We start from the raw sequence: 25,613 nt of genomic DNA, 5'->3' as shown, positions 1-25,613 counted from the left end.
TTTGTGTGTGTGTGTGTGTGTGTGTGTGTGTGTGTGTGTGTGTGTGTGTGATATAGCACATAGTCCTTTAGTAATAACAGTTAACACAATTGGAGAAATTTTTTTCTCCATTAATCATTTAGGACGTTTGGTAAAAAAAAAAGTGATTTTTCTGGACTATGCAGATAATAATCTCAGAAAGGTCTTGGCATGTGTGGAATGACGTCACCCACGGTGGTTTCCAGAGTTTGGATGGAAACCAGTTTCTGGCTATTTCACCACCACAGGAGAAGTGAGAGGTATTGCTCCAGGGGCCCAAGTCAGCACTGCGTCTACCTGAGAGGCCTTGCCCAGCCATGCAATTGTTTCTGAAACTAATGAGATCAGCGGCTTTTTATGAAACCATGAGTCATCTCGTTTGGTGAGGATTTCCAGGAGCCTGAGGAGTGCCTTGAAGTGCCAACTTCACCAAATGTGCTGGTATCACCAACCCTTCCCCTAACACTAAGCACCACATCCGGCCCATTGCCAAGGGTCACAAGGTCACCAACAGCCAAAAACCCCTGCTGGGCTTCAGATGAGGACCTGTAAAACTAATGCAATCTCAATTAAAATTCCAGTTGAAATGTTTTTCAGGAACTTGGTCATCTAATATTTATATTGGCTCACGACGAATCAAGACATTATTAATTTTGAGACATATTAGAAAATGAGTAATAAAAAGTGTGGTACTGGTTCCAAACCAGAAAGATCAGCCAATGGAAGACAGGCAATTAGTGTCTAGATAAAGACAGGTAGATGATAAATAGCCAGATAGATAGATAGACCCACAGATTCATTGAGAAACTTGTTTAATAAATAGTGGGAAACTAGGAAACTATTATAGGAAGAAAACCGAAGCTAGATTCCTATCTAATTCCATAAACAAAGGTAGGTTATACATGGATTAAAAACCGAAATGTGAGCAGTAAAAGAATAAAATTAATAGAACAAAATGTAGAATACCTTTGTGACCTAGGAGCTGGCGAAGTGGGGGCTCATAAAACTTCCAGAACACAAATGCTACAGCAAAATTTAAAAAGGATGGATTAGACTATAACAAAAGTAAGGATTTTTGTTCACTAAAGGGTACCATGACCAAAGTAATAAGTGAATGACAGAACAGAATATATTTGCAATCTCTAAAACCAGTATCTAAAATTTTCAAGAAAATTCAATAAAAGACAATGCCCCCTAGTAGAAAAATGGGCAGAGGGTGTAAAAAAGAAAATTTACGGGGGGGGGGGGGGGGGGGGGGGAGATTACTTAGTATATGAAAGGCACTCAAGACACTCAAAATTACTAGTAACCAGAGAAGAGCAATTTAAAACAAGAAATCCCCTTATACCTACTCTACCATCAAGATTCCAAAGCTGGACGATGGAAGTCTTGGTGAGATCAAGGAGCCACAGGAAGCTTTGTGCACTACAGGTGAGAATTTAGTCCTGGGGATTCCACTCCTCGGTTTATATCTTACCTGAATTCTTTACCCAATCCCATAAGAAACCAAGTACCAGAATGTTCACTGCCGTGTTATTGTCATGGTGTCAGAGCACTGGAGACAGCGAGCACATTCGTCAGTGGAAGAGGGGAGAGGTAAATTGTGGGGACACTTACCTGGGGCATTAGGTAATAGTGAGAAACGATGGATTGGATGTAAACAGACAGAAAAGCACCGCTTAATGATGGGGATGCATTTTGACAAATTCACCTGAGGGGATTTCGGGGTTGTGCAAACCTCACAGAACGCACTTATACAAACCTGGATGACCCAGTGTACTGCACAGCTGGGCTGCAAGGTGAAGTCTACTGCTCCGAGGCTACAAACCTACACAGCATGTTACTATAGTGACTACTGGAGGCAGTTGTAACACGATGTTCGGATTTGTGTATTTAAAAATATCTAAACATAGGAAAGGTACTATAAAAATACAGTATAAAAGATAAAACATGGTACTTCTTCATAGGGCCCTTACCATGAATGGAGCTTGCAAGACTGGAAGTTGCTGTGGGTGAGTCAGTGAGTGAGGGCTGAGTGAATGTGAAAGCCAAGGACATGACTGTAGAATTTATAAACACTGGCCCACAAGCCCTCCCTCTGCTTCCTTCCAACAGGGTCAGAAATAGAACATCGAAGCTGTCAGTGCTGCTTCATGACCAGGGATGTGGGCTGGATTGATTGGAAATATCAAGGAGAAACTGGCTGGGTCAGGCCTACATCACCATAATAGCGACTGTCAGAGGGAGTGAAAGGCGGGCTGTGGGTCAGTAGGAATAAGAATCAAGTTGGGTACCACCACTGAATGAGCAAACAAATGCACGGGTTGGGGGGGCCAATAAATGTGCCTACAAAGAATCCATCCTATCACTTATTCCCACGTGAGAAGGACACTGCTCATCAATCACAGCCACCTGGATTCTCCCCCTGACTCTTACCTGAGACTTACAATGCTGCTCAATACAATAATCCACCTCTTTCCTTCTAATCAGTTCAAACTGCACAGCGGTGAAGCCTGTCTCTGGTCTGGTGCATTATTCCTCCCCAGGATATTTATACGTAAACTGTTAATATATTTGATTAAATGTATTCGATAGATCAAAACGTTAGACTAAAGACAAACACTCAAGGTAGAATTTTAGGGAGCCAACCTTTGGGAAAGATTTGGAAAGAGGTGCCTTTCACTCCCAACAACCTCATTTTCTTTTCAAAAAACAAAATTGTAGGATTCATGGCAGAGTTCCGTGTTTTAAGTCTATGTCAGCATTCCAGATTTTTCCAATCAGTCATAATATCAAATATTCTACCACTCAAGCTGGTCAGGCAATGTGATCCAACCTTGGTTTTGCCCCTAAGTTCCCATGAACTCATCCCTTTTCATATTCCAGGCACCTGGCTCTCAACAGATTCTAAATCAATCGGCTGCCCAATGATCAATTTCTCCTAGCAAAAAGGTCTCTTTCTTTCTCAGCAAAGCCATAAATTCCCCTTACTGTGACTTTGTTCCTCGCCTCCTCCAATCTACTCTACCAGAGAGGTAAACTGTGGGACTGACGTGTGGCCTGTCCTAAGAGCCAGTTTCCCAGGAGATGAAATGGGTGGTCAGAGCCATGCCATGCCCACGCTTTGGAAAGCCACTGGAAATGACTGGTAGGTGAGTCATTTGGCTGTGTCACTGTGGTTGTTTACAGGGACCAAAACTACATTTGTGTCCATCCAAGCTTACAGATTCAGTAAAGAAACAATCTCAGGGAAAAACCAGAGACTCATATTACTCCAAATTATCTGCAAAAGGTAGGGTGCTAGTCTGCGAGCAGGTGGAGGTAGGATAGCCTCTGAAACTCCATTGAAAGGCTACAGGCACCTGTCCCCGTGTCATGGGTAGTTTGCAAAGAGATGTTTACCTATGAAAGGCTGTCCTCCCATATACCCAGAGGGGCAGATGGGAGGCGATTCTAGGACAGCCTTTGGAATTGCTGGTTGATGTGGCAGAAAGAACCTGTGACTTGGTTCCACAAAACCTGCCTTCAAGTTCTGTATGGCAGTATAATCTTGGGTGAGTCTGTTAACTTCCCTGAGCCTCAGTTTTAACATCTGTAAAATGGTGGCAAAAATTATAGGGTGTTGTGATGAACAAATGAGACAACTTATATAGATCTCCTGGTATGTAGTAGGTGCTCAGTGAACATTTCATTCCTTACCCATTCTCTTTCCAGTTTTATCAGATATGGAAATTTAGTCTTGGAGAGATTCTACGACTTGCCAAAGAATCTGCCATTTCAATGGTGAATGACAAACATCTGTTCTCTGTCTGCAAAGTGGGAGAACTGGGACTCAAGTCTAGTTATTTTTCTAATTTAAACTCTAACACATTTTCTGAAAATTGGTTTTCTCTTCTCACCTACCAGTGTTAGCTGGGGGTGGGGGGTTGGAGGGAGGACTAGTTGGGGCTGAGATGAAGGAAGGGAGCCCAAGTTCTTTGGGCCAGGAGAGGAGAAAACCCAACAGGAATAACTCACTGAGAGAAGCCCTTAGCTCTGTGGTGGTATTGTCTTCCCCAGCCAGAGAGCCAAGCAGAGGCAGCACATGGGAGGGTCCACCCCAGTAGCATTTCATGTGGGGGTTCCCAGCGGTCACCCGGCACAGCTGACCCAACACCATGTCACAGTAACAGCAATTACCATGTATTAACACCTCCCATTTACTGATTGCTTCTCATGAAGCTAGTGACAGGCCAAATATCCCACCTCGCAAGGTTGTTGTGAAGCTGCAATAAAGACAACGCATCTCAAACACTTAGTAGAGCTTGTAGCATATAGTAAATGCTCCACAAAGGGTAGCTGCTGGTGTTTTACATGCAAGGTCTCATTTCATCTTTGCAAGAACTTTATGAAATGGTTATTACTATCGTCTCTATTTTAGCAACGAGGATACTGAGGCTTAGGGAAATAAAGGAACTCGGCCATGGTCCAAAAGCTGGCAATCAGGGAAAATCAGGATTGCAACTAGCTACGTCTGAGTCCAAGGCCTCATTAAGATGTGCTGGCTCCCAAGCCCGTTCGTGGAAGTTGAGACACGCTGAACAGTCTGTTTAACGTTGCCAGAGTTTCCCCTTTCCCTTGGGGCCAGGACCCTGACATTAGCACAGCAGAAGGGAACAAGATTCCGTGTGCTGCCCAGAAAAGTCTGGCTCCATACGCAATCTTCATTACCAGGAGCCTGGGAGACAAAAGACTAATGGCTCAGCAGGAAGGAACTGGAGTGGGTGTTCACAGCAGGGACCTTGGAGGTTACCTCATCAGCAAGGTCAGGGGACTTGTTTGTTTGTTCCAGTTTGATTGGTTTGACTTTGCTTTGGAACATTTTGCTCAAATGAAATTTTACAGGAAAGCTCAAAGTGTAAAGTCAATAAAAGTGGAACCACTGGGTTGAAAATGAGTGGGAGACCCAGAGCCTCACCTCCTCCGAAGAGCCTGGACATGTGCACCTCATAATTCAAGAAGGATGGCCATGCATCTGGGGACAAGGGACTGTGTCATGGAGACAGTATGGATAGTGGAAAGTGCGTGGGACTTTGACGTTAGACAGTCCTGGGTTCAGAGCTCACCTCTGCCCTTTACGATGTAATTTGGGCAAGGAAAAGAACCTTTCTGAGCAGGTTTCCTCCTGTGTAAAATGGAGCTCTGATTCCAACCTGAGAAGGTCGTTGAGGGAAAAGTGCAACCATACATGAAAAGGGCCTCGGACAGCAAACGACATGCAGGAAGGAAACAACTGTTAGCTATCAGATCACCAATCTGGGTTTTTGTTTTGGCTTATTTTGTTTTGGTGGTGTGTCTTGTTTTGTTTTTAATGGAAGGAGAAGGCGATTTTTGAAGGGTCAAAATGCATAAAGAAAATATAAGTTAAAACAAGTATATATCATCCCAGAGGCTGAAAAATGCACATCCTTGCTTTCATTCCACACTTACCGTGTCCAGGATGGGGTGGTACTGAGATGGAACAGGAATATGACTAGTGCCTGCCCTAGTGCTCCCAGTTCAGTGTATGTACAATCACACACACACACACACACACACACACACACACACACACACACACACAATTTCCAAACTCTTCCCACTGTGGCAAATTATAACAATGCAGCAGCTTAGAGTCCTGGACCCTGGGAATTCCTATCCTGGTTATTGTTACAGCAGAAAAACACCAGAGGCTTTTCCTATGGGTCAGGCTTCCCTAAGGTCTTAACAGCTCAGCTTTGTATCTTTCCTGGATCTGGTTTGACCCTGGGATTTATTATCAACCTCTGCTTTGATTTTACTCAGGTCTTCATATAACAAGATGACTTGAAAAGCCTTTTTCTTTCCCACGAGTGCCCCTTCCACCCCAACCTACTCTCTGGAAAGAAGTATGAAAATCAGAATGCAACAATTGTAGAAGGACACTTTCCTCAGGAGCTCAGACATAAGCTTTGTTAGTCAATGGGTTGAAATTTGTAATGAAAACAGGCCTAAAAGGAAACAAGTGTCCCCACAGCTTTTGGATGCATAATAAGGCCTGATTTATTATCTCTCAAGGATATTGGTCCATTCGTTGCCATGGAGACGGGCCAACCCAAGTCAAGAAGCCTATAGTCTAACCATCTTGCCCCATCTGACTGAAGGCAGCATGTGAGCAGGAGAAAGATCTGGGGGAATAAATATCACGATCAAGAAGGCAGAAGGCAACTCATTGGTAAGGAAGAGACAAGCATGGGAGGCAAGGATGGAAAACCAAATACAAATGCATTAAATTATTCCACAAATATTTATCAAGCACCTATACGGGGGATATTAGCATCTATTGCTGTATAACAAATTACTCTAAAACTTAGCATCTTAATTGTCACGTCCAGCACAACAAGAGTTGTGGGAAGCGAGGAGAGTGGCACAGGGTTAAGAAAGACAGTAGCCAAGAGTAGAGTGCAAGCGGAGCCAAGGGACTCCAGCCTCAAGGACTGAGCCCCGAATTGGGCTAACACATAGCTTTTATTACTTAGGTGGGGAAGTAAAGGAGATAAGGCTTGTCAATCTCATAGATCTGTGAATCCCATACATTATAATAGGAAACTGATTCAAACCAATCACCCTTCAGGCAGTGGAATCGTAAGTCTCAGGATGTATGTACCTCCCCAAGGGACCAAACCTTTATGCCAGGGGTGTCCAAACTTTATTCAACGGTTTTCACCAAGGGCCATGTGCGGTAAAATACACAAACTGCCAGGCCACTCACTCGAGGGGAAGTACGTATTGCCTCACCTGGTTTATTTAAGTAAACTAAATATATTTTTGGAATCTGCTGCGGGCCAGTTAACAATGGGTTGTGAGCGTAAGTTGGCCCGCAGGCCGCAGTTTGGACAACCCTGCTTTATGCATATGAATAGGTGGAGAGCACATCACTGAGTCACTTCCCCTGCAGGTTGTGGGAAGGAATGCAGCCACAGAGGCAGAAACTCTCCTTAGCCGGGGGTAGGTGGGGGGCTGTGCCCACCTCTATCTATCCCGTGAGTTCCCCAGATGGTCCCCATGCGACTGTGTCTGGCTTGGGTTGCCCCTCTCCCCCGCCCCCGCTTCCCCCCTCCCCCACCGTGGGGAATCTTACCCGTCATTGACTAGCCAGCCATCTTTTTGGGGCCAAACAGGGAGACATAAGGTGTAAACACAAAGGTGAAGCAAAATCCCTGAAAGGATCCATCTCACAGACTCTCCTTTCTTTAGGGGCAGGTACTAGGAGACAGACAGGTAGGATGCTGTGTGGCAACATTTAATGTGACAAACATTTATATCCTTACACATTTTCTAAGGACCAGGAGTCTAGCAGCTGCTTACCTGGGTATGGCTCAGAATCCCTCATGAATTTGCAATCAAGCTGTCAACTAGGGCTTCAATCATCTGAAAACCTGATTGGGGCTAAAAGATTCACTTCCAAGTTCATTGGTGTGGCCACTAAATAGAGGCCATTGTTGCCCTCGTGTGGATTTCTCTATGAAGCTGCTCATGACATGGCAGCTGGCTTCCTTCAGAGTAAATCATCTGAGAGGGGGGAAAAGAGAATGCCCCATATGGAAGCCTCACTAACTTCTGTACTAATGTTAGCACTGACATACCATTCCTCTGCCATAGTCTATTGGTACAACAGACCTAACCTGGTACATTGTGGGAGCATACCAGGAAGTGGGGATCGTTGGGAGTCCATCTTGGAGGTTGGCAACCCTGAGCTGATTCAATCCTCAATCCATTTGCCCTAAAGCAGCAAGCCAGACTATTATCCTCCCAACTTAGACGATGTGGAATTCTAAGACTTTACCTGAAAAAAGAAACTTTTCTATTATCCTTCATCCAACAAGACCAGAAAGGTAAATATTTCAGATGAAATCTAGTGATGATACACTTATCCCTTTCATGGACTGAGTACTGAATGCACAGACTTTATACAAATTATCACTGGACTTGAAGCTACTGGAAAGCAGGGAGTTTTGTGTTCCTAGAGATGAAGGAAAAGACAAGATGATCTTTTCAGGTCCTTTCTGAGTCTTATGTAAAAGTCTTTATATGGCCTTAACATTTGAGAATATTTTTGCTGGGTATAGAATTTTAACATCTTGACTCCCGTGCATTTTTCAGCCCTTGATAAACACTTCCTGTGAGAAAATAACTTATACTATGATAGGCAAGCTGTCACCACAATGTTCTACTCCTCTTTAACAAGAATAAAGCCCCTTATAACTTGAGAAAAAGCTAAATTCCCAAAGGTTAGGCCACATGCTGTCTGTTCTCTGGCCTCCAAAGCTTTGTTCATGCTGTTTCCTCTATAGGAATACTCTTTCCATTAGCTCTTGTCACCAGCTACCTTCACAATTGTATTAAGTAGTACACTTCATACTTCATTTTGCAATCAGAAGAGAACACAGAAATATAAAGTAACGATTTATATAGTCTTCTGTAAATGAAAAGTCTAGTAGTAGGGAAGCCTTCAGGTGCAGCCTGACCCAGCGGTCCATGATTCATCAGGGATCCAGCAAAAGTTTTCTGAAATTTGGTTTGTTCTGCCCTCCTCAGTGTGTTGACTTTATCATCAGGCTAACTTCCCTTACAGAAGGAAAAAAAGTTGCAATAGTTCTATGTGTCACATCTTCATATTACAGAATTTTGAGGAAGGGAGTTCTATGTCCCAACATTCCCAGCAAAATGTTCTGATACTCACTCTGATTGCACCAGTTTACATTGTAAAGATAATCTTCAGCAAGAGCATAGAATGCTCTGATTTTCTCAGCCTGGATCATGTTCTCCATACTTGGAGGTAAAAGAAGAACTAGTTTTCTCAAAACTACACAAATCCCTAAAGGAAAATGAGAACTACTAGAAAGAGAGAAGAATGTGCACTCAGGAGGAACCAATAGAAATTTATTACATTATGAAATCCTGACACCCAAAAAGTGAATCATAATAAAGATATACAAAAGGACTGGTGGCAAACATCTAACATTTAAATTTAGATCTAAGGCTAAACAACTTTGGAATTTTGGGTTTGATTTTGTTAACAAGAATAAACATATTTATTTAATCCTCAGCAATGTAAAACTAAAAATCTACTAACCCAAATCAGCAAATGGGGAAGGGAAATGAGAAACAACACAAGGGTTAATTCTATCATCTCTCACAAGGAGTTAATCAATCCTGTCTAAAACGGAAACTTGTACTTCTAGAAAACATAATTACTCCAATGTCAATATTTTCATACTTTGGTTTCATGAAGTTAAGATATCTTTTTTGAATGAACATACCTTATACTAAAGAAAATTTATTTGAATTCAGAGATTTCTTTCCTTTCTTTTTCTTCAAGTCGAGTTCAAGTCAAATTGAACGGTTTTTAATTTTCGAATAGTATGTCACATTTTAATAAAATTATTCCTGCCTATACACCTATCTAGTTGTTCAACGAATAGCTAATACATTAATATGCTTCAGATACAATGTTTTACAGTGAGAAGTCTTGCTTTCACCCACATCCTCCACTCTCCCAATTCCAAGCCTTCAATACATCTATCATCTTATTAATCTAGAAGCCTCAAATCGTGTCCACCAAATGTGTACAATGGTTATTTTGAGTGGAAGGATTTGAGGTATGTTTTTTTAACTTTCTTACTATTTTTCTATATTTCTCTTTTTTTCAAATAATCATCAGACATCGTTTTTTTTGTTGTTGTTTGTTTTTAAGATTTTGTTGGGGAAAGGGAACAGTACTTTATTGGGGAACAGTGCGTACTTCCAGGCCTTTTTTCCAAGTCAAGTTGTTGTCCTTTCAATCTTAGTTGTGGAGGGCGCAGCTCAGCTCCAGGTCCAGTTGCCATTTTCTAGTTGCAGGGGGCGCAGTCCACCATCCCTTGCGGGAGTCGAGGAATTGAACTGGCAACCTTGTGGTTGAGAGGATGCACTCCAAACGAGCCATCCGGGAGATCAGCGGCAGCTCAGCTCAAGGTGCCGTGTTCAATCTTAGGTGCAGGGGGCACAGCCCACCATCCCTTGTGGGACTCCAGGAATTGAACTGGCAACCTTGTGGTTGAGAGCCCACTGGCCCATGTGGGAATCTAACCAGCAGCCTTCGGAGTTAGGAGCATGGAGCTCTAACCGCCTGAGCCACCTGGCCGGCCCCAGACATCGTTTTTTAAAGTTATTGTATTAAAAATGAACTCTCCTTCAATGGTCGATTAAACCCCACTCTTGTGAAGAGTTTGCTGGTTGTCAGGACCAGAATTTACCTTTCTCTTCTCCATCACCTGAATCCCTTACTCTGCACCACTCACACACCACACATACTCTCCGAGGCCAGTGCTATTTGTGGATGTGTAATATATTCCTGCTACGGGAGCTCCCTGGGAGTTCAATCTGTGGTTCCACTGTTAGCATTCCCGGGACCAATCAGACTCCATAAAAGGCACTATCTGTCACGAGTTTTGAATTTCAAATTACACCCAATGCCGCCAGGACCTGTTTATTTTTGGCAAAATTCTAGTTCCTGTTTCTAAGAAAGCATACTCAAAGGAAGAAAGGACTTCACTCAGCTGTTCAAACCTCAGCTAGTGCTTCCTTCAGCAACTTAGGAGTTCATGCAGTACAAACGTCATGGCTTGGGAGCTGGGTTTAAGTCTTAATTCTTCCACCTGGACAAATTGTGTAATCATTCTGAGCCCTGTTTTCCTCATCCGAAAGGAAAGATAGTAATAATGAAATTACCTACCTCATATCATTAAACGAGATCAAGCAAGTAAAGTGCATGGTAGTCTGCCTGACAGAGTAAGCAGCGCTAGATAAATATCGGCCATCACTCTTACCCATGAGCATATTCCCAGGAAGCAGTTTATCATGTGGAGACAGAGCTCTTAGATCACAAAGGGCAGCCTCTCCTGGAAACTGGCCACAAACATACAGGGATCCAGGCTCTGCTGTTTTTGTGTCCCCTTTAGCTCCCCATCCCATGCCAGGGAGATGAAGATAGCCATTTCTAATTAGTGTGGCAGATATACACAATGAAATATTATTCAGCCACGAGAAAGGAAGACAGCCTCCTACTTGTGGCAGCATGGCTGGACCTCGAGCATGTTATGCTAAACAAGATAAGTCAGACAGAGAAAAAAAATGCACTGTATCATATCACTTATATGTGGAATCTAAAAATGTTAGAACTGTAAAAACCAAAGAGTAAGGGGGAGAGTGATGGCGTTTATGGGTACAAACTTGCAATAGGTAGTAAATAAGCCACAGAGACCTAATGAACAGTATCGTGAATATACACAATAATATTGTACTATGATTTTGTAATGTGATAAATATTGCTACATCGACAATCATATTACAATAGATAAATGTACCAAAGTAACATGTTGTGCACCTTAAACTTACATAATGTTACATGCCAAATTTCTTCAATAAAAACAGAATTTACAAGTTGCTTTAATAAATACTGGGGGTGCCAAAAAAAGTACACATTTTAAGAGATGGTATCTATATATTACTTTTCGAAGTTGAGTTGGATTACGGTAGCAATGTGTAGTATGACGCTTGCTCAAAAGATGGCGTTAATCAAATGAATACTAGCGTCCTTCATTGTATTACAATTTTAATACAGTTTTGTCCTTTCTTAAAACGTGTATACATTTTGTGGGGAGCACCCTCTGTTTCATTTAATTGGTTATCAAAATAAATTAATAGAATGGCAGAATCATAAACATTTAAATAAATTTTGGACTGCATTCAAACTTATTTTCATAAATTCCTGGAACTTTCTATTTGAAACAACCTCAGAGATGATCCAGCCTAACCTGTTGATTTATAGATGAAGAAATCAAAGCAAGCGAGTTTAAGAAACTTGCCCAAGGGCCCACGGCTAGTTAGTTAGTGGTGGAGCCGTGACTGGAACGCAGGTCCCATCTTCCTGCATTTCCTGATTATCGATTGCACTGCCACTCTGGTTATTTGCCTGTCTCCACCATAAAGTATTAAGCTTCAACTTAGAACACCTGCTTGTTCATGAGGAAGCTGAAGGTTAAAGAGGTAAAGCCACTTGCCCAAGGTCACCCAGCTTGTAAGTGATAGTGTGAGATTTGGAACTGGGGTTGTTCCAATTCAAAAACATGTGCTTTTTACTCTGTTGGCCTGTTGGTCAGTCCTGGTAACTTAAAGATACTTCCTTCCTAAAGAAAGAATGGGCATCGATGGTAGCAGTTCAGCAAAGTAGAAGTGGGCTCTCACACTGGGCCCTGTGTGAACTTGGACCTGTCACTTGCCTTTGCCTTTACTCTGTCTTGGGCACTGTGGTAGCAGCTGGTGCGGTGCCTGGCGGTGATCAATGCATAGTTGAAAATCGTTGAGCACGTAAAGTGATTTTTTCCCTGTGTGTCCCAGGCAGCCACATCCTGTACTTTGTGGTTTCCTTCTCACGGGGAACCTTGGTGGAGAGTCCAACATGAGCCTGGAGTCCTGTGTATCCCCATTCAGGTGAGACGTGTCCTCGGGTCAAACTTAAGAGATGGCCTCTGTTTTCACAGCTTCAGCAGGGATCACCGACTCGATCTAGTGTGAATACACTGTTTGTTTTCCTTCTTCTCTTTCTGTTTGCCATTGGAAAAGTCCATTAGTGCTGAATGACATGACTAAATAGTCAAGGAGAGAACAGTTGATGTGTTAATAACTCTTAGGTAAATACCATTTGTTATTGTCACCACTGAGGCTTTCAGAGAGGTGGCACCATTCCTGGTCCGGGACTGTTCTCTTGTCAGCTTTCTGTCTTTCAGCAACCTGGAAAGACAGGTTTGGAAGAAAAAAGAATCTGAAAGGGCCTGATGAGCAAGAGGAGGGAAGGGTATGGGAAAGAAGCTGGGACTCTGAAAGAGACACAGAAAGCAAGGGAGAGGAGGGCAGACACACACACACACACACACACACACACACACACACACACACACACGAGGCAGAGGAGAGATATCAGAAAGCTGATGATTAAGGGATCTTTTTACCAGATTCCATACTCTCTTATGCTCCTTCCTTAGTAGTGCTGGGAACCTCTGCATTCATGGTTTCTTACCAGCTCTGACGTGGTCCCCTGGTTCCACATCTGCTCCTCCGTTAATGTCTAGGATGTGCAGTTTCTCCTCCCAGACCTGGCTGGGACCCAGCGGGGAGATGATGTTGACTGGATTTGAAGATTCAGTATAAGAAAGTTACAGAGCATCACCATGGAGGCCAGGAGGCAAAGGCGCTTTCTTGAGGCTGTTTCCATGTTGGGTGCGGAAGACCTGTGTGATGAGGAAGAACCCGTGGCCAGGAAAGCTCACACTTGGGCAGAAGGATGCATGAATGGGAAAACCAGAAAATTGGCTTCCTTTCCTCGCTAAGAGCCTGGGTGACCTTGAATCTGTGCATTAAGCTCTGTTCCCTTATGATGGGTTTGCACCAAATGGTCTTCCAGCTCTAAGCATCTCTGGGACCATGAAGGCAGGTCAGACATCAAATCCTCTGTAGTCCCTGGTAGGGATGATCAGGTCTGACTTTGACACAGGGTGAAATGACATGGCTGGAAGCCACCCTTGTTGACTAGATATCATTGCATTCCCAGACTAAACGCTCTAAATACCTCTCCTTGAGTTGTCACAAATGTAGTTAGAATGCCTTTACTTTGTTCAGCTCTTAATTTTTCCATAACACTTTCCAAGACAAAACATGAACATGAACACACAATGTGATATATAGATGATGTGTCACAGAATTGTACACCTGAAACCTATGTAACTTGACTAACCATTGTCATCCCAATAAACTTGAATTTATAAAAATAAAAAATAAAGAAACAAATAACTTTTAAAAACATAAAGAAGGAAAATGAATAGTGTCCTTCACTTATTCAACAAATATTAACAGAGTCAGGTACCTACGTGATGTACATCCTCACTCTAGGAAGATATGAGCATGGCAGACAAGGTCCCTGCTCTCCTGGAGCTTACCTTCTGGCAGAAAAAAAAATAAACACTAAAAAAGTCCACTAATAAATTAAAAATATAATTTCAGATGGGGTAAGTTCTGAGAAGATAAAATGAGGATAATATAATATAATAAGAAGTGAGGGGTGGGTAGGAGAGCCGCTGAAGCCAGATTGATAAGCAAGGGTGACTTTTTGAACTGAGACCTTCATGAGTAGAAGGAGCCCAGCCACATGAAGGTCGAAAGGGCATTTTAGGCACAGGGAATAAGCGAAGCAACGTCCCTGAGGCCGGGATGTTTTAATATGAACTTCAAGAGGGTATTTTCAGTGACTTGATGTGAACAGAGGCCAGATAATGATAGCTAATGGAGAAGAAGGGACTTACATGGAAATAGCCTACGGCGTAGACTACTTATTCAAGAAGGTGGTCTTCAAAAGAAGGAAGAAAGTGGTCTTAGGTCATTTATTGTAGACAGAAGGCAGCGCCAGCCATTCCTCTTCGGGGATTTTCCATTTCCCTTCCCATATCAGTGATCTCCCCTCAACGCCAATATTCTCAACCAGAAAGCCACAACCTTGGAACATTCATTTTAATGACTGTAGGGTATTTGTGGGGTTTGGGGATAAGAATAATCAAATCCTCCCACTCCAAGGCTCCACTGACAACACCAAACATGTTTGCACTCGCAGATACTGTCACCATTCCAGCAAACAGAGATATTTGCTTTGGACCTTTATTTTTTTGTTCTCTACAATTCAGGGTCACCTTTGGTTTCCAAGGCAAACTGGATCTCATTTCAGTGTTGGTTAGTTTCGCTCACTCCCTTTATCCCATCCTCCCAGGTCAAGTTCTGGAGTAGCACTGTCCAGTAGAACTTTCTTTGATCATGGAAATGTTCTATATCTGCTGTCCAATACAGTAACCACTAGTCATACGTGGCTGTTCAACACTTGGAAAGTGGGTAGTACAATTAAGAAGCTACATTTTTTATTGATATAATTTTAACTAATTTAAGCTTAAACAGCCACACGTGGCTAGTGCCTGTAGTTTCGGACAGATAGTTCTACAGAGTTCAAATTCAGGAGAGTTCATAGCTCCCAAAGAAGAGTCACTTTGAAAGTTCTGTGTGATTACTGAGAAATGCATCAATGAAAATAAATAATGCACACAGAAGTGAGGCAATTTCTTCTCAATGAGAAAAAAAAAAAAAGGAATATGTACAAAGTTGGCCAAGTTGGATTGTGCATAACGTTATCAGCATACTAATTTGGCCCAGACATGAAAATACTGCTTCTGCTAAGTCAGAGAAGTAATCGCTAAACATCATCATTTCCCTAAGTGTGTTATAAAGGGTACCGGTTTCATAAAATTGTTGATGAAAAGGGTGCATTGGGAAATTAGGAACACTTTATCCCTCTCATGGACTCACAATCCACATCACCCCAATAAAGGCTTTAAGAAATCATAACAGTAAATAGCTCTGTAATCCATTGTTTAACTTAGTATTAATAATGAAACTGTCTGTGTGCGTGTGTGTGTGTAATATTAGTATCCTGACTAACTAGAGAAATATTAGGGCTACGTGTATGGACTTTGGGAAAAAGAGATCTGGGTTAGCAATACCAATCTCCCACTTATTACTACGGTAGGTGTATAACCTTAAGAAAGTTATTTCATCTTTCTGACCTTCATTTCCTCTCATTTGAAAATTGGGGATAATATCTCCATATCACAGAGTTCCATGAGGATCGAAATATACGTAAAAAACATATCACAGTTCCTGGGACTAAGGGGATTTTCCCAAGATGGTTAGCTATGAGGATTTTCATTATTATTTATGAAGTTAAGTGACTGAGACTTTCTGAGCCCCAGAGAAATACTGTTATAAACAGGTAGGGTTCACATACTACCTTGAAATATTTTTAAGTATTTTATTGGAAACTTGGATGTGAGAGTGAGCTTTTCTATTTCCTTTTATTCATCCTTGACGAAGAATGTACACTCAGCATTGAAAGCCTTCCTGCAATTCATTCTCAATACAACAGCTAGAGGGGTCCTTTTAGAAGCTGGAGTATGTCACTCCTCTGTGGCCCCCATCTCACTCAAAAGAAAAATTGGAGGCCTCATTAACAGCCTCCAAGTTCTATATGATCTGGCCAGTCGGTACCTCTCTTATATTATGTCCTCCTCTTGCTCAGTGTACTCTGGCAAACAGACTTCCTTGCTATTCCTTGGACATGTAAGGAACGCACTCGCCTCCGGACCTTTGCACTTGCTGGTTTCTCCCATGGGGTATCATTCCCCCAGTTACCTTCATGGCTCTTTCCCTTACGTTCTTCAAATCTTTACTGGAATGTTTCCTTCTTAACCCTGCCTAACCTTGCAATACATCCCTCCATTCTTCCTTGCTCTTCACTTCTTGACTATACATCTGACATGCTGTTTTGTTTATTTGTGACTGTTTTGTTTCTTGTCTGTATCTACCCAATAGGACACACTTGAGAGCAGATGTTTTTGTCTCTTTCATTCTTTGATATAAGTCAGTGCCTGGCACAGAGTAGATACTCAAATAAATGCTTATTGAATAAATAAATGTGGGAACTGCCTATATTTTGTTGCTATAGACTGTATATAGTTTGTTCCATTTTCTCTAAGCCCCTTGTAGATGGCTTGTTGAAGCACGAAACACACAGTTACAAGATGGTCTCTGTGGTTTTTATTAGTGTTTTTCAGGGACCCATCAAACAAAAAGTCATATTTTGAAAAATATAATCCTTTCATAAAAGAGAAATACTCAACTTGAATTTAACATAGTTTAAAGGGCAAGATTTCTGATTTTTAAAAAACAGCAGCAGTAGGGTTGTTTCCCACAATTTGTCAACCCCGAAGCCAGATGGGAAGAAAAGCAAGAATTATGCAGATAGCTATGGAAAGATTAATCCCAATTTAGCTAAATCTGTGAAGGCTTATACATTTCACTGGTTCACAAGGCTTAGTCTCTACAGGTTTTTGTTAAATGCTCTATCTGTTAGTCCAGAAATGGAATCTTGAGGACCAACACTGAGGTTAATTCAGTTCTGATGTTATGACTGCTGTACTTTTCTTTCTTTATACAGTAAACGTCCATTCAGTAGGTTCATATAGAGTATCTATTACACCCTATATAAGTAGATAAGCTCCTACACATGGTTGCAGGCTGTGCACCTAGTAGGCACTCAACAAATGCTTTTTTAACTATAGAAGAACATAACTGCCTTTCCCTCTTACTATTTTACCTTTTCCTATATTTTATACATTTAAAAAACAACACACTTGCAAAACTAAAATCTAACATGCCTGACTCACCTTATCAAAAGATCCCTCCATATTTTTCAAAAAGAAAAAAAAATATACATGTATATATATAAACCAACCCCAAAATACTAAAACTTAGAACTGCTTTACACTTAAATAGCAATTTACATCATATAAACACATTCATAATCTTCATTGGTTGAAACAGGTCAAAGGTTCATTACTGGTTTCTTAAACCAGATAAATCTCACAGTTCCTAATAAGGCAACAGAATTCTCATCCAACACATGACTTGCGGAAGCAAAGAGCCTGTTTTGGTTTCATTTCAGCGCAAGTAGGAAGGCAAAGTAAGGCATCTCACAGTAAAATGTTCATCTAATAGATAATATGTCCTTGATGTTATGGCCCTGTGCTCTTATTCTAGTGAAGAAATGATTCACATCCGATTATGGATATAGCCGCCGAATCCGAGGAGTCTTCCAGAAGACTTTCATTCATTAACTCAACAAATATTTATTGAGCACCGATTTCATGTTAGGTACTGGGGAAAAAAAATATTGATAAGATATAGTACCTGACCCCAAAGAGCTTACAGTCCAGCAAGGCAAAAACTTTGAGGAAGGACCAGCATGTCCAAAGGAAAACTCATAACTTGGGTCTGCCCGGCTCATAAGGCAAGTACAAGAAGCTGTAGGTGTGTCCCAGGGCCTTACTCAAGTTTCATCAAGTCAAATATCTAGAAGCTTCAGATGATCTGAGTCTGATAAAGTCTTAGCAATACATTTCCTGCCTCAAGTTCCCATGAAAACTACAAATAAGCACCCGAGCTTAGGGAGGGTTCGAGGAGACCATGTGTGGTGACCATGTGAGCATCTAGAACAGACGAGCATCTTCAGTGAGAAGCTGTGTGCCCCCCAAAAGAAAGGGGGCTTCACCTGATGCTGGCTTATCTCTGGGATTTTGCTCTCCCTTTCAACACTGTGGTAGGAAGTATTCTGTTCACACCCCAAGTTGGCAGGGCTTGATTACCTTGAGTTCTCCAAGTCACGAACAGCACATAGAAAATGCATCAAATTCAAGCCAAGACAATAGAGAGATATGCTGAGAACTTAATACTCCAGCCTGTTTAAGTAGAAACTGGCTGCCAAGAAACTGCCACATTCAACAAACAACACGATCTGCTAATTCTCTGCAGCACTGTTCCAGTCGGTACTCCCCAGACTCGCTCACTACTTAGCAAAGATTGCTGTTCAATGGAGAGGGCGCGGGAAGAGCCAAGGCCAATTTAGAGAAATGTAAAAAACTTACAGGTCTGGGGAAGGGTAAACTCAGAGAAAAATCTAATCACCTTAGGTGACGAACAGGCAAAGCCAGGAAAGGAACAGCAGAGAGAGAATTAGCAGATATCCCAAATAACACAATTCAGACACACACGGACACAGTGACATTACATCAAATATCTGCATGTTTAATTCACTCTGTGGGAAGTATAGAAAAGTGCTGGGAAAGCCTCATGCTTCTTTAGCCTTGTCTGAAAAGCAAGGTGTGTCATGCAGGAATGTCTCGGATCTGGGCTGCTGCTTTGTTATTTCTCTCAGTCCCCTCAGTAACTGTTACTTGACAACACTGAGCAACACCTTTGTGGAGGTGATCAAGCCAGGTAGAAACAGAAACAGACTTTGTTGGACTTTTAGAAGGTCATTTATCTCACTAAGCTGGTACCCCCAAGGTCCCATTCATAATGGTTCTCATTATAGTAGGACAAAGTCTTAACTCTTATTTCCAGCCTTCTGAATATTTTACAAGCACTTTGCACCCCTTTGACTAAGAATTGGTCACATCCGCTGGGTGACCCACTGTGGCAGGTGCTCCATTAGTTGATGAAAAGCACTCTCTCTTATTGGTACGTGTCTTCAGTCCCAATTGAATGCTCAAGAGAGGCAGATGGGAGGAGAAAGCCAAGGACATGGGGCGTCAAGAAGAAAAGTTGCAAAAGGAATCTGGATGGCCAAAGCCATTTCAAAGTGTTTACAGGCTCACAGTCTGTAAACAAGATTGCAGGGTCCGGTGAGAAGTCTGCAGGGACCCCAAATTGTCCCGTCATTGCCGAAATCTCCAACTGCTTCTGACCATAGCACCTGAGCTGCATTTTCTAGTTTTCTCTTACATCCTTCCTTTCTTTTCTGTCTCGTTTTTGAACATTTCTCTGGTTGAAAATCTAGGCAACATACCAGTCACTTTGGGATGAATTCATATGAGACAGGAAAGAAATGATCCAAAAGAGGAAAGATTATAAGAATTGACATCTGCAAAGAAGATTTTCCCTGGACCTTTATCTATCTATCTATCTATCTATCTATCTATCTATCTATCTATCTATCTATCATCTGTCTATCTCACACAACACACAAACACACACATGCACGTACACACACATTTTTTTCTTTCAGCATTTCCTTCTGCAATATAATTTTTACTCTGCTTTGTAATTCTAGTGAAAGTGTCTTCTTTGTAGTTCTTGCTACATTAGCCTGTTTAATTTGTCTGACTTTGGCTCTCATCTGGGGTTCTAAAAAGAAATCCTTCTACATATTTAAACCCATTGTCCCTAATATTTTAAAAATTAAAAGGAAGTTGACTTGAAGTCTTGCTTTTGCTTCTTTCTAGGGACTGAAAGATCTTAGACATCTTTTTATTCTGAGAATAAATCACCATTTTCATTTTGACTGGCTAAATCAGTGGTTCTCAATCAAGGGTAATTTTGCCCCCCTGGAAATACATAGAAATGTCTGATGACGTTTTTGGTGGTCACAACTTTGGGGTCAGGAGTGCTACTGGCATCTGGTGGGTAAAGGTCGTGGATACCGCCCAACATCCTACAATGCACAGGACAGCCAAATAATACACAACAAAGAGTTACTCAGCCCAAAATGTCAACCGTGCCAATCGAGAAACCGCGGCCTATAGGAATACAAGAGCGAACTCATCACATCCTTTTTCCCATTTATTTTTAAGCAATTGGGATAAAAATAGCCAAGGCTGAACTCTTTCTCAAATAACTAAAAGTGAGTCGAGGTGGCAATTAAAGTTTTTTTACCAATCATCCGAGGAGGAGGAGGAAAGAGCCTCGGCATCAGGAAAAGCATTCCTGAATGAGTGTAAAGCCCCCACTACTGTTCTTTCTGATTTAAACATTGCAAATCATCTGACCCTTGGAAATCCTCATTCTCCACTCAGTGGCTCCTAAGGGTCAGATTAAACTTCCCAGCATCCTCCGGTTCATCCCATCAGTCTGAGACCCTGGAGTTCATCCTAGCAGCCCTGCCTGTGGATGCTTATGTGCGAAGGACACATCACCTTTTCCTAAATCATTTTATGTATAAAAACATTTAATGCCCTCTGATTTTTTTCTTTCTCTTAGCAAGAAGCACAATGCAACAAACCCTGTTCTTCTTGCAGTGGAAAAGAACTTCACAATAAAGGCAAACACAAATCACAACCACATACAGCATCATAGTTCACAGAAAACTGTGTACGTTTGTTCCCTATATAGGACATACTTGAAAGTAACAAAATAATTTTATCAACTGTAGTGTTCCTTCTTCCCATTAGAAGTAGATTTTTTTCCCCCATCGTGGTACATAAATATCACAGAAAAGTCGTCTTTGAAATATTTACGTCCAGGAGTTCTTGGGCTGTTGTGATTTGGGATATGTTTGGGTTTGTGTTCCAAGTGTCAGCACCTTCAGTTTTCATTTTCTCTCCATCCACGTGCATTCTTCCCAAATTTATATACCAGTCTTCGTCCATCCACACGTTCCAGAATTTCTCTTTTGTAGTAGTATCTGTAACAAAAGACAGATTGCGTAAAGTGGCTGGTCAAACAAAGCCTGCCAGGAAAATTACTGGTCGTGTGGCCTTCTCATGTTCAGAAACTAGAAACTGCTCACCTCATTGCTCGGCTGAGCTTTTCGTAGGTCATGCTGCTGTTGTTTTTCTTTTTCCCCCACAGCTGAGCTACAGCCTCCGATTTCAAGAACCTAAAGATGCCCTCAGACCGGTCTTCCCACTTGATTAACCCTGGATTCTTGTCTGGGTTCAGGAGGATGTCGCGGATGAATTCCCATAAGTGAGTCCCTCGCGGATCTGAGGAAAAGCGGAAAAAGGACCTTAATAATGGCCTCAGTCACCGCAAATGAGGGGCAGAGGAAGCAGTTTTCCATCAAGTAGCAGATACTCAATTCTCCCCTATCCATCAGCGAAGGCAGATCACAGAATCCCCAAATATTTGATTTTCTTTTTTTTTTTTTTTTTTCAAAGTATTTGAGAACGAACTAGCACAATTTTTCAATTTGCAAATCAGGAAACTGAGACAGAGAATTTAAGGGACGTGACCAAGGTTACACAGGGAAGTAGTAGCAAAGCCAAGATGAAAGAATAGGTCTTAGTTGTCCTGTACCAGGGGGAGCATCTTCTAAGTATTGCTGACAAATTGCTGGGGAGTCATTTCAACTTGTTACTGCCAGGGAGAGCAACTTGCAACCACTTCTATTCAGCACCTCAATCAATTAAACTGTGCCCACCTAGCTACTGTGCTTCAGCCAAATGCTGAACCCAAACATCATTTGGGTTTTAGAATTTTAACTCCCAGAATAGACTGGGGCGAGGCCTCACAGGGATTGAGGGGCCCAGTTTGAAAATGAAGCAGCTACCGCAATGAGATTAGCAACCAAATTGAATTTTACGCCTACTAGACTTGTGACACACAATGCCATCCCCAGTCTTCCCGTCTGAGAGGCTGTGTTAATTCTGTTCTGTGGGGTCACCTGGAGTAGCAGATAATAAAGATGTCCAAGTCCCTATGATTCCCAGATTATACCATCTTGATTTCTTTCTGTGCCTCCCCCAGCCCCACCCCCACCCCCACACACACACATATACACTGTGTCTCTGAATACACTTTCATAAGGTTTAATTATTGGGGGAAATACAACTCCCAAGGAGCACTGTTGCATCTTAAGAATAAACAGTCATTTCTTGAAACATTAACTGCACAAAGGTAGGGAGCCAACATTCAGCAAAAGAAAAAAAAATACATCTCTGTTGTTTCTTTCCATCTTTCTCCTCATCCCACCCTTTTTTCTGGAGAAAGGAAAACCTCTACCCCCATGCCTGTGAGCAGTTCTTATTTACTGGGTGTTTCCGTTTTAGAATAAGTAGAACAGATTGAGAGGGAAATCACCATTGGAGCACCACTTGGAGAAGCAACTGCAGAGAGAGCTACTTTGCCAGCAAGTGATGCCTCCACTTTCTCACCATCCTGAGTTTGAAGGGAAGAAATGGAGGCAGCAGGCAGAGGCAATACTTGTCTAAAAACTAGTGGCCTCTAGTTAAACTCAACTTGAAGGAACAGGCCAAGTGCCATCTGAAAGCCAGACAACTTACTGTGCTTTTTGGTGTGGGACTTGGCAGGGTGGTCTTGCTCCTTCTTCATATCAGGTGACTCTACTAAAGAGAAAAATGAGAGCTGCTTAATTCACCTTTTTCCTACTAGTAACATTTTCATTCATTCATCCCACATTTAACCAATATTTATTGAGCACCTACTACATGGCACTGTTCGGGTATGTGGTAGTGACCAAAACAAAACAGAGATGATAAGTACTATGGAGAAAAATATTGCAGGGTAAGAACTAGGGATAGAAGTATGGAGAGGGGACTCATTTGCAATTTACTCTAAAGTGGCCACAGAAGACCTTTCTGATAAGGGGACTAGAAGGATGTGAAGGAGACGGTCATACAGAGAGCTTGTGGAAGGGTCTTCCAAGCATGAGAATAGTAACTGCAAAGGCCCTGAGGTCCGTGTGTGTTTGCTGTCTCCACAGAGCAGAGGGAAGCCACTGTGGCTTTGAGCAAGGGGCAGAGGGCAGCAGCTGAGGTTCAGAGCATTAGGGCTTTGTGGGCCTTTTTTAGGATTTTAGCTTTTATTCTGAGAGATGGAAAGCCATTGAAGGATTTAGGTCATTAAAAGGTTTGTTGTTGTTGTTGTTGTTGTTGTTTTAATAATACAAAAATGTGAACATTTATAACAAAGAAAGCCGGCTTTTAAGCCAAAGGAGTGCCTTTTTGGCATGCAAAGTTATATTTTAATCAGCCTGACAAAGAGGCCATTGACTGGTCTGATCTCAGCACAGAGAGCCACCACCGACTATGGAAACACAGATTAGTTTAACAAATGACTCATTATGGTCACCCTTGTGACCGTCACCAAAGAGACGACAGAGGCGGATCTGTGAAATACAACTTGAAAAGAAAACGCAAGGATCTAGCCAGCTGTGTGTGTGTGTGTGTGTGTGTGTGTGTGTGTGTGTGTGCACTTTGGGTGTCAGAAGGACCAAGGTAGATCTTACCAAAAAATCCCAGAATCAAAAATCCACCAATTTTCATACAGAGTAGTCCTTAAATGCAAGCTAATCCTGTTAAGAAATTGGGCTGGTAAAATGCATTTCTTCTGTATGTGTTCCATCAGGGCTTCCTAACCTAGGGTTCACTGACCAATGTGGAGCCTCCAAAGGCATTTCATACTGACCAGAACTACATACAAAGGGCGAGGGCCCATAGCGCTCATTCAGTTGCCAAGAGCGGTGGTCCATTATTCAAAAAAGTCTGCATATCCACTATAGCTCCTAAGTAAAATGGTTAAGAAGAGTAGCTACTGTTTGTTGAGCACTTACTATGTAACAGGCACTGTGCTAAGAAAGCATTTTACATGAATCACTTTATTTCATTCATACAATAACCCTATGAGGTAGGTACTATTAGGATCCAAAGCTTATAGCTGAGAAGAAGCTGAGACAGAGAGGTCAAATGTCTAAAATCATACAGCCTGAGAATAGAGCCAGGATGTAAACGCACAATTTGATCGCAGAGGTTCTGCTCATACCACCATTCTATGCCATTTCCAAAGCTGGTGGCACTGAACAGATTTCGCGAGTCTTCCCTGCCAAGAATCAGGCTCAGTCCTACAATGGTCTAGTTAGTGGGGGAAAGACATTCCAGTGATGCTTCTGTATTTCCCAATGTGCAGGGACACATTCACCTATCTGATCACCCAGCTTGTCATGGCTCAGCATTCCCAGCATTTTCCCTTGAAAGCCCAGCAGGATGGAGGAAGGGATTTAATAAGATCTGGTTAGTAAAGAAACCTCTTATTCTGGTTAAGAATTTCTCCCCAGGCATTGTCAGCAGGAGACCTGCACTTGACTTGGGTTTCTCTGAAATCTAAAAGGACAAATTCAGGGGAAATGCAAGGAGTCTCCACTCTCCCTCCCTGTAGGTTTCAGGGTGAGGTTGCAACATCTCATCAGGATGTGACAATATTGCAACAGGTCTGGCACCCACCCTGGTTTCCAAGTGATACTTCACTCTGACAGGGCCACGTTGTTCTGCAGACAAAGAGTGGCATTTACCCAGCAGGCCACAAGCAAAGCTCATCTTCAGGTGGCAGCCAGGAGGGGTGCAGGGCCATTATTCCAGAGCCAGAGTGGAATTTGGAAAAACCCAGTGTCTCTCAGTTTATTAGCCTCAGTCATTGTGTATGGGTTCCAAGCTGATATAGAATCAATTACTTTGGGGTTAAGGTAACTGTGAATAAGGTGGAAACCTTGGACCATGTCCCCAGAAAAATGCACATATATGTCCACTTGTGAAAAATCTGTAAACAATTTCACAGGTTTGTGGCTTCAGATTAAAAACCCCCAGACAGGATACCATGAAGAAATCTTCTCTTTGAGATGTCAGCCATTTTACCTAGGATATACCTCCATTCAGATTAGAAAAGATAAAATTAAAACAAAAATAAAAAATTCCCAAATAAAAATGTTTTCATCACCATATGGGGGAATATGCAACCAAAGGCAAAAGGAAACTCGAATTTCTTCCAGCCTCCTTGTCCCGTTCCCAGTGTGCAAGAGCAAGCTGTGGAACCACTGACCTGCCTTAGTACTAAAATCTTTTGATCTGAAACCTCCCTTTAATATGATGGCCTCTCCCCCTATGCATTCCCCTTGCCCCCCAAACAAAAGTCAAAACCTTTGAAGGTAGCCACGTGGTGAAGTGATTCATGCCTATAAAAGAATGGTTTGTTCTGGGGAAATGGTCCAGCTTGGCTTTCTCTCACTCCACTCCGCTCCCAGGTACCTCAGGCCAAGGTCCAGTCTGGACCTGGGCAGCACCAAGTCACAGGTTTATGATGCAAGCTCCAGATCATGACTTCAGCTAAGCTGCTTC

The 25,613-nt window shown here is 42.1% G+C and overlaps 1 protein-coding gene across 1 annotated transcript in view; it reads right to left on the bottom strand.

Annotated features, from left to right (window-relative positions):
- Positions 1–16,731: 16,731 nt before the first annotated feature.
- EHF (ETS homologous factor) overlaps positions 16,732–25,613 on the bottom strand; it is a 40,841-nt gene continuing 31,959 nt past the window's right edge. Inside the window, exons 7-9 of the mRNA XM_019738605.3 lie at positions 22,770–22,832; positions 21,275–21,470; positions 16,732–21,169 (exon numbers count right to left, since the gene is read on the bottom strand). Of these exons, the coding sequence (XP_019594164.1) occupies positions 21,070–21,169; positions 21,275–21,470; positions 22,770–22,832 (359 nt within the window). The 3' untranslated portion in view covers positions 16,732–21,069. The remainder of the gene's footprint in view (positions 21,170–21,274; positions 21,471–22,769; positions 22,833–25,613) is intronic.

This window comes from Rhinolophus sinicus, chromosome 14, assembly GCF_057876585.1.
Source record: "Rhinolophus sinicus isolate RSI-liver-muscle chromosome 14, RSI-T2T, whole genome shotgun sequence".
Taxonomy (NCBI): domain Eukaryota; kingdom Metazoa; phylum Chordata; class Mammalia; order Chiroptera; family Rhinolophidae; genus Rhinolophus; species Rhinolophus sinicus.
The sequence above is the reverse complement of the archived record's forward strand: the minus strand, read 5'-3'. Positions and strand labels throughout refer to the sequence as shown.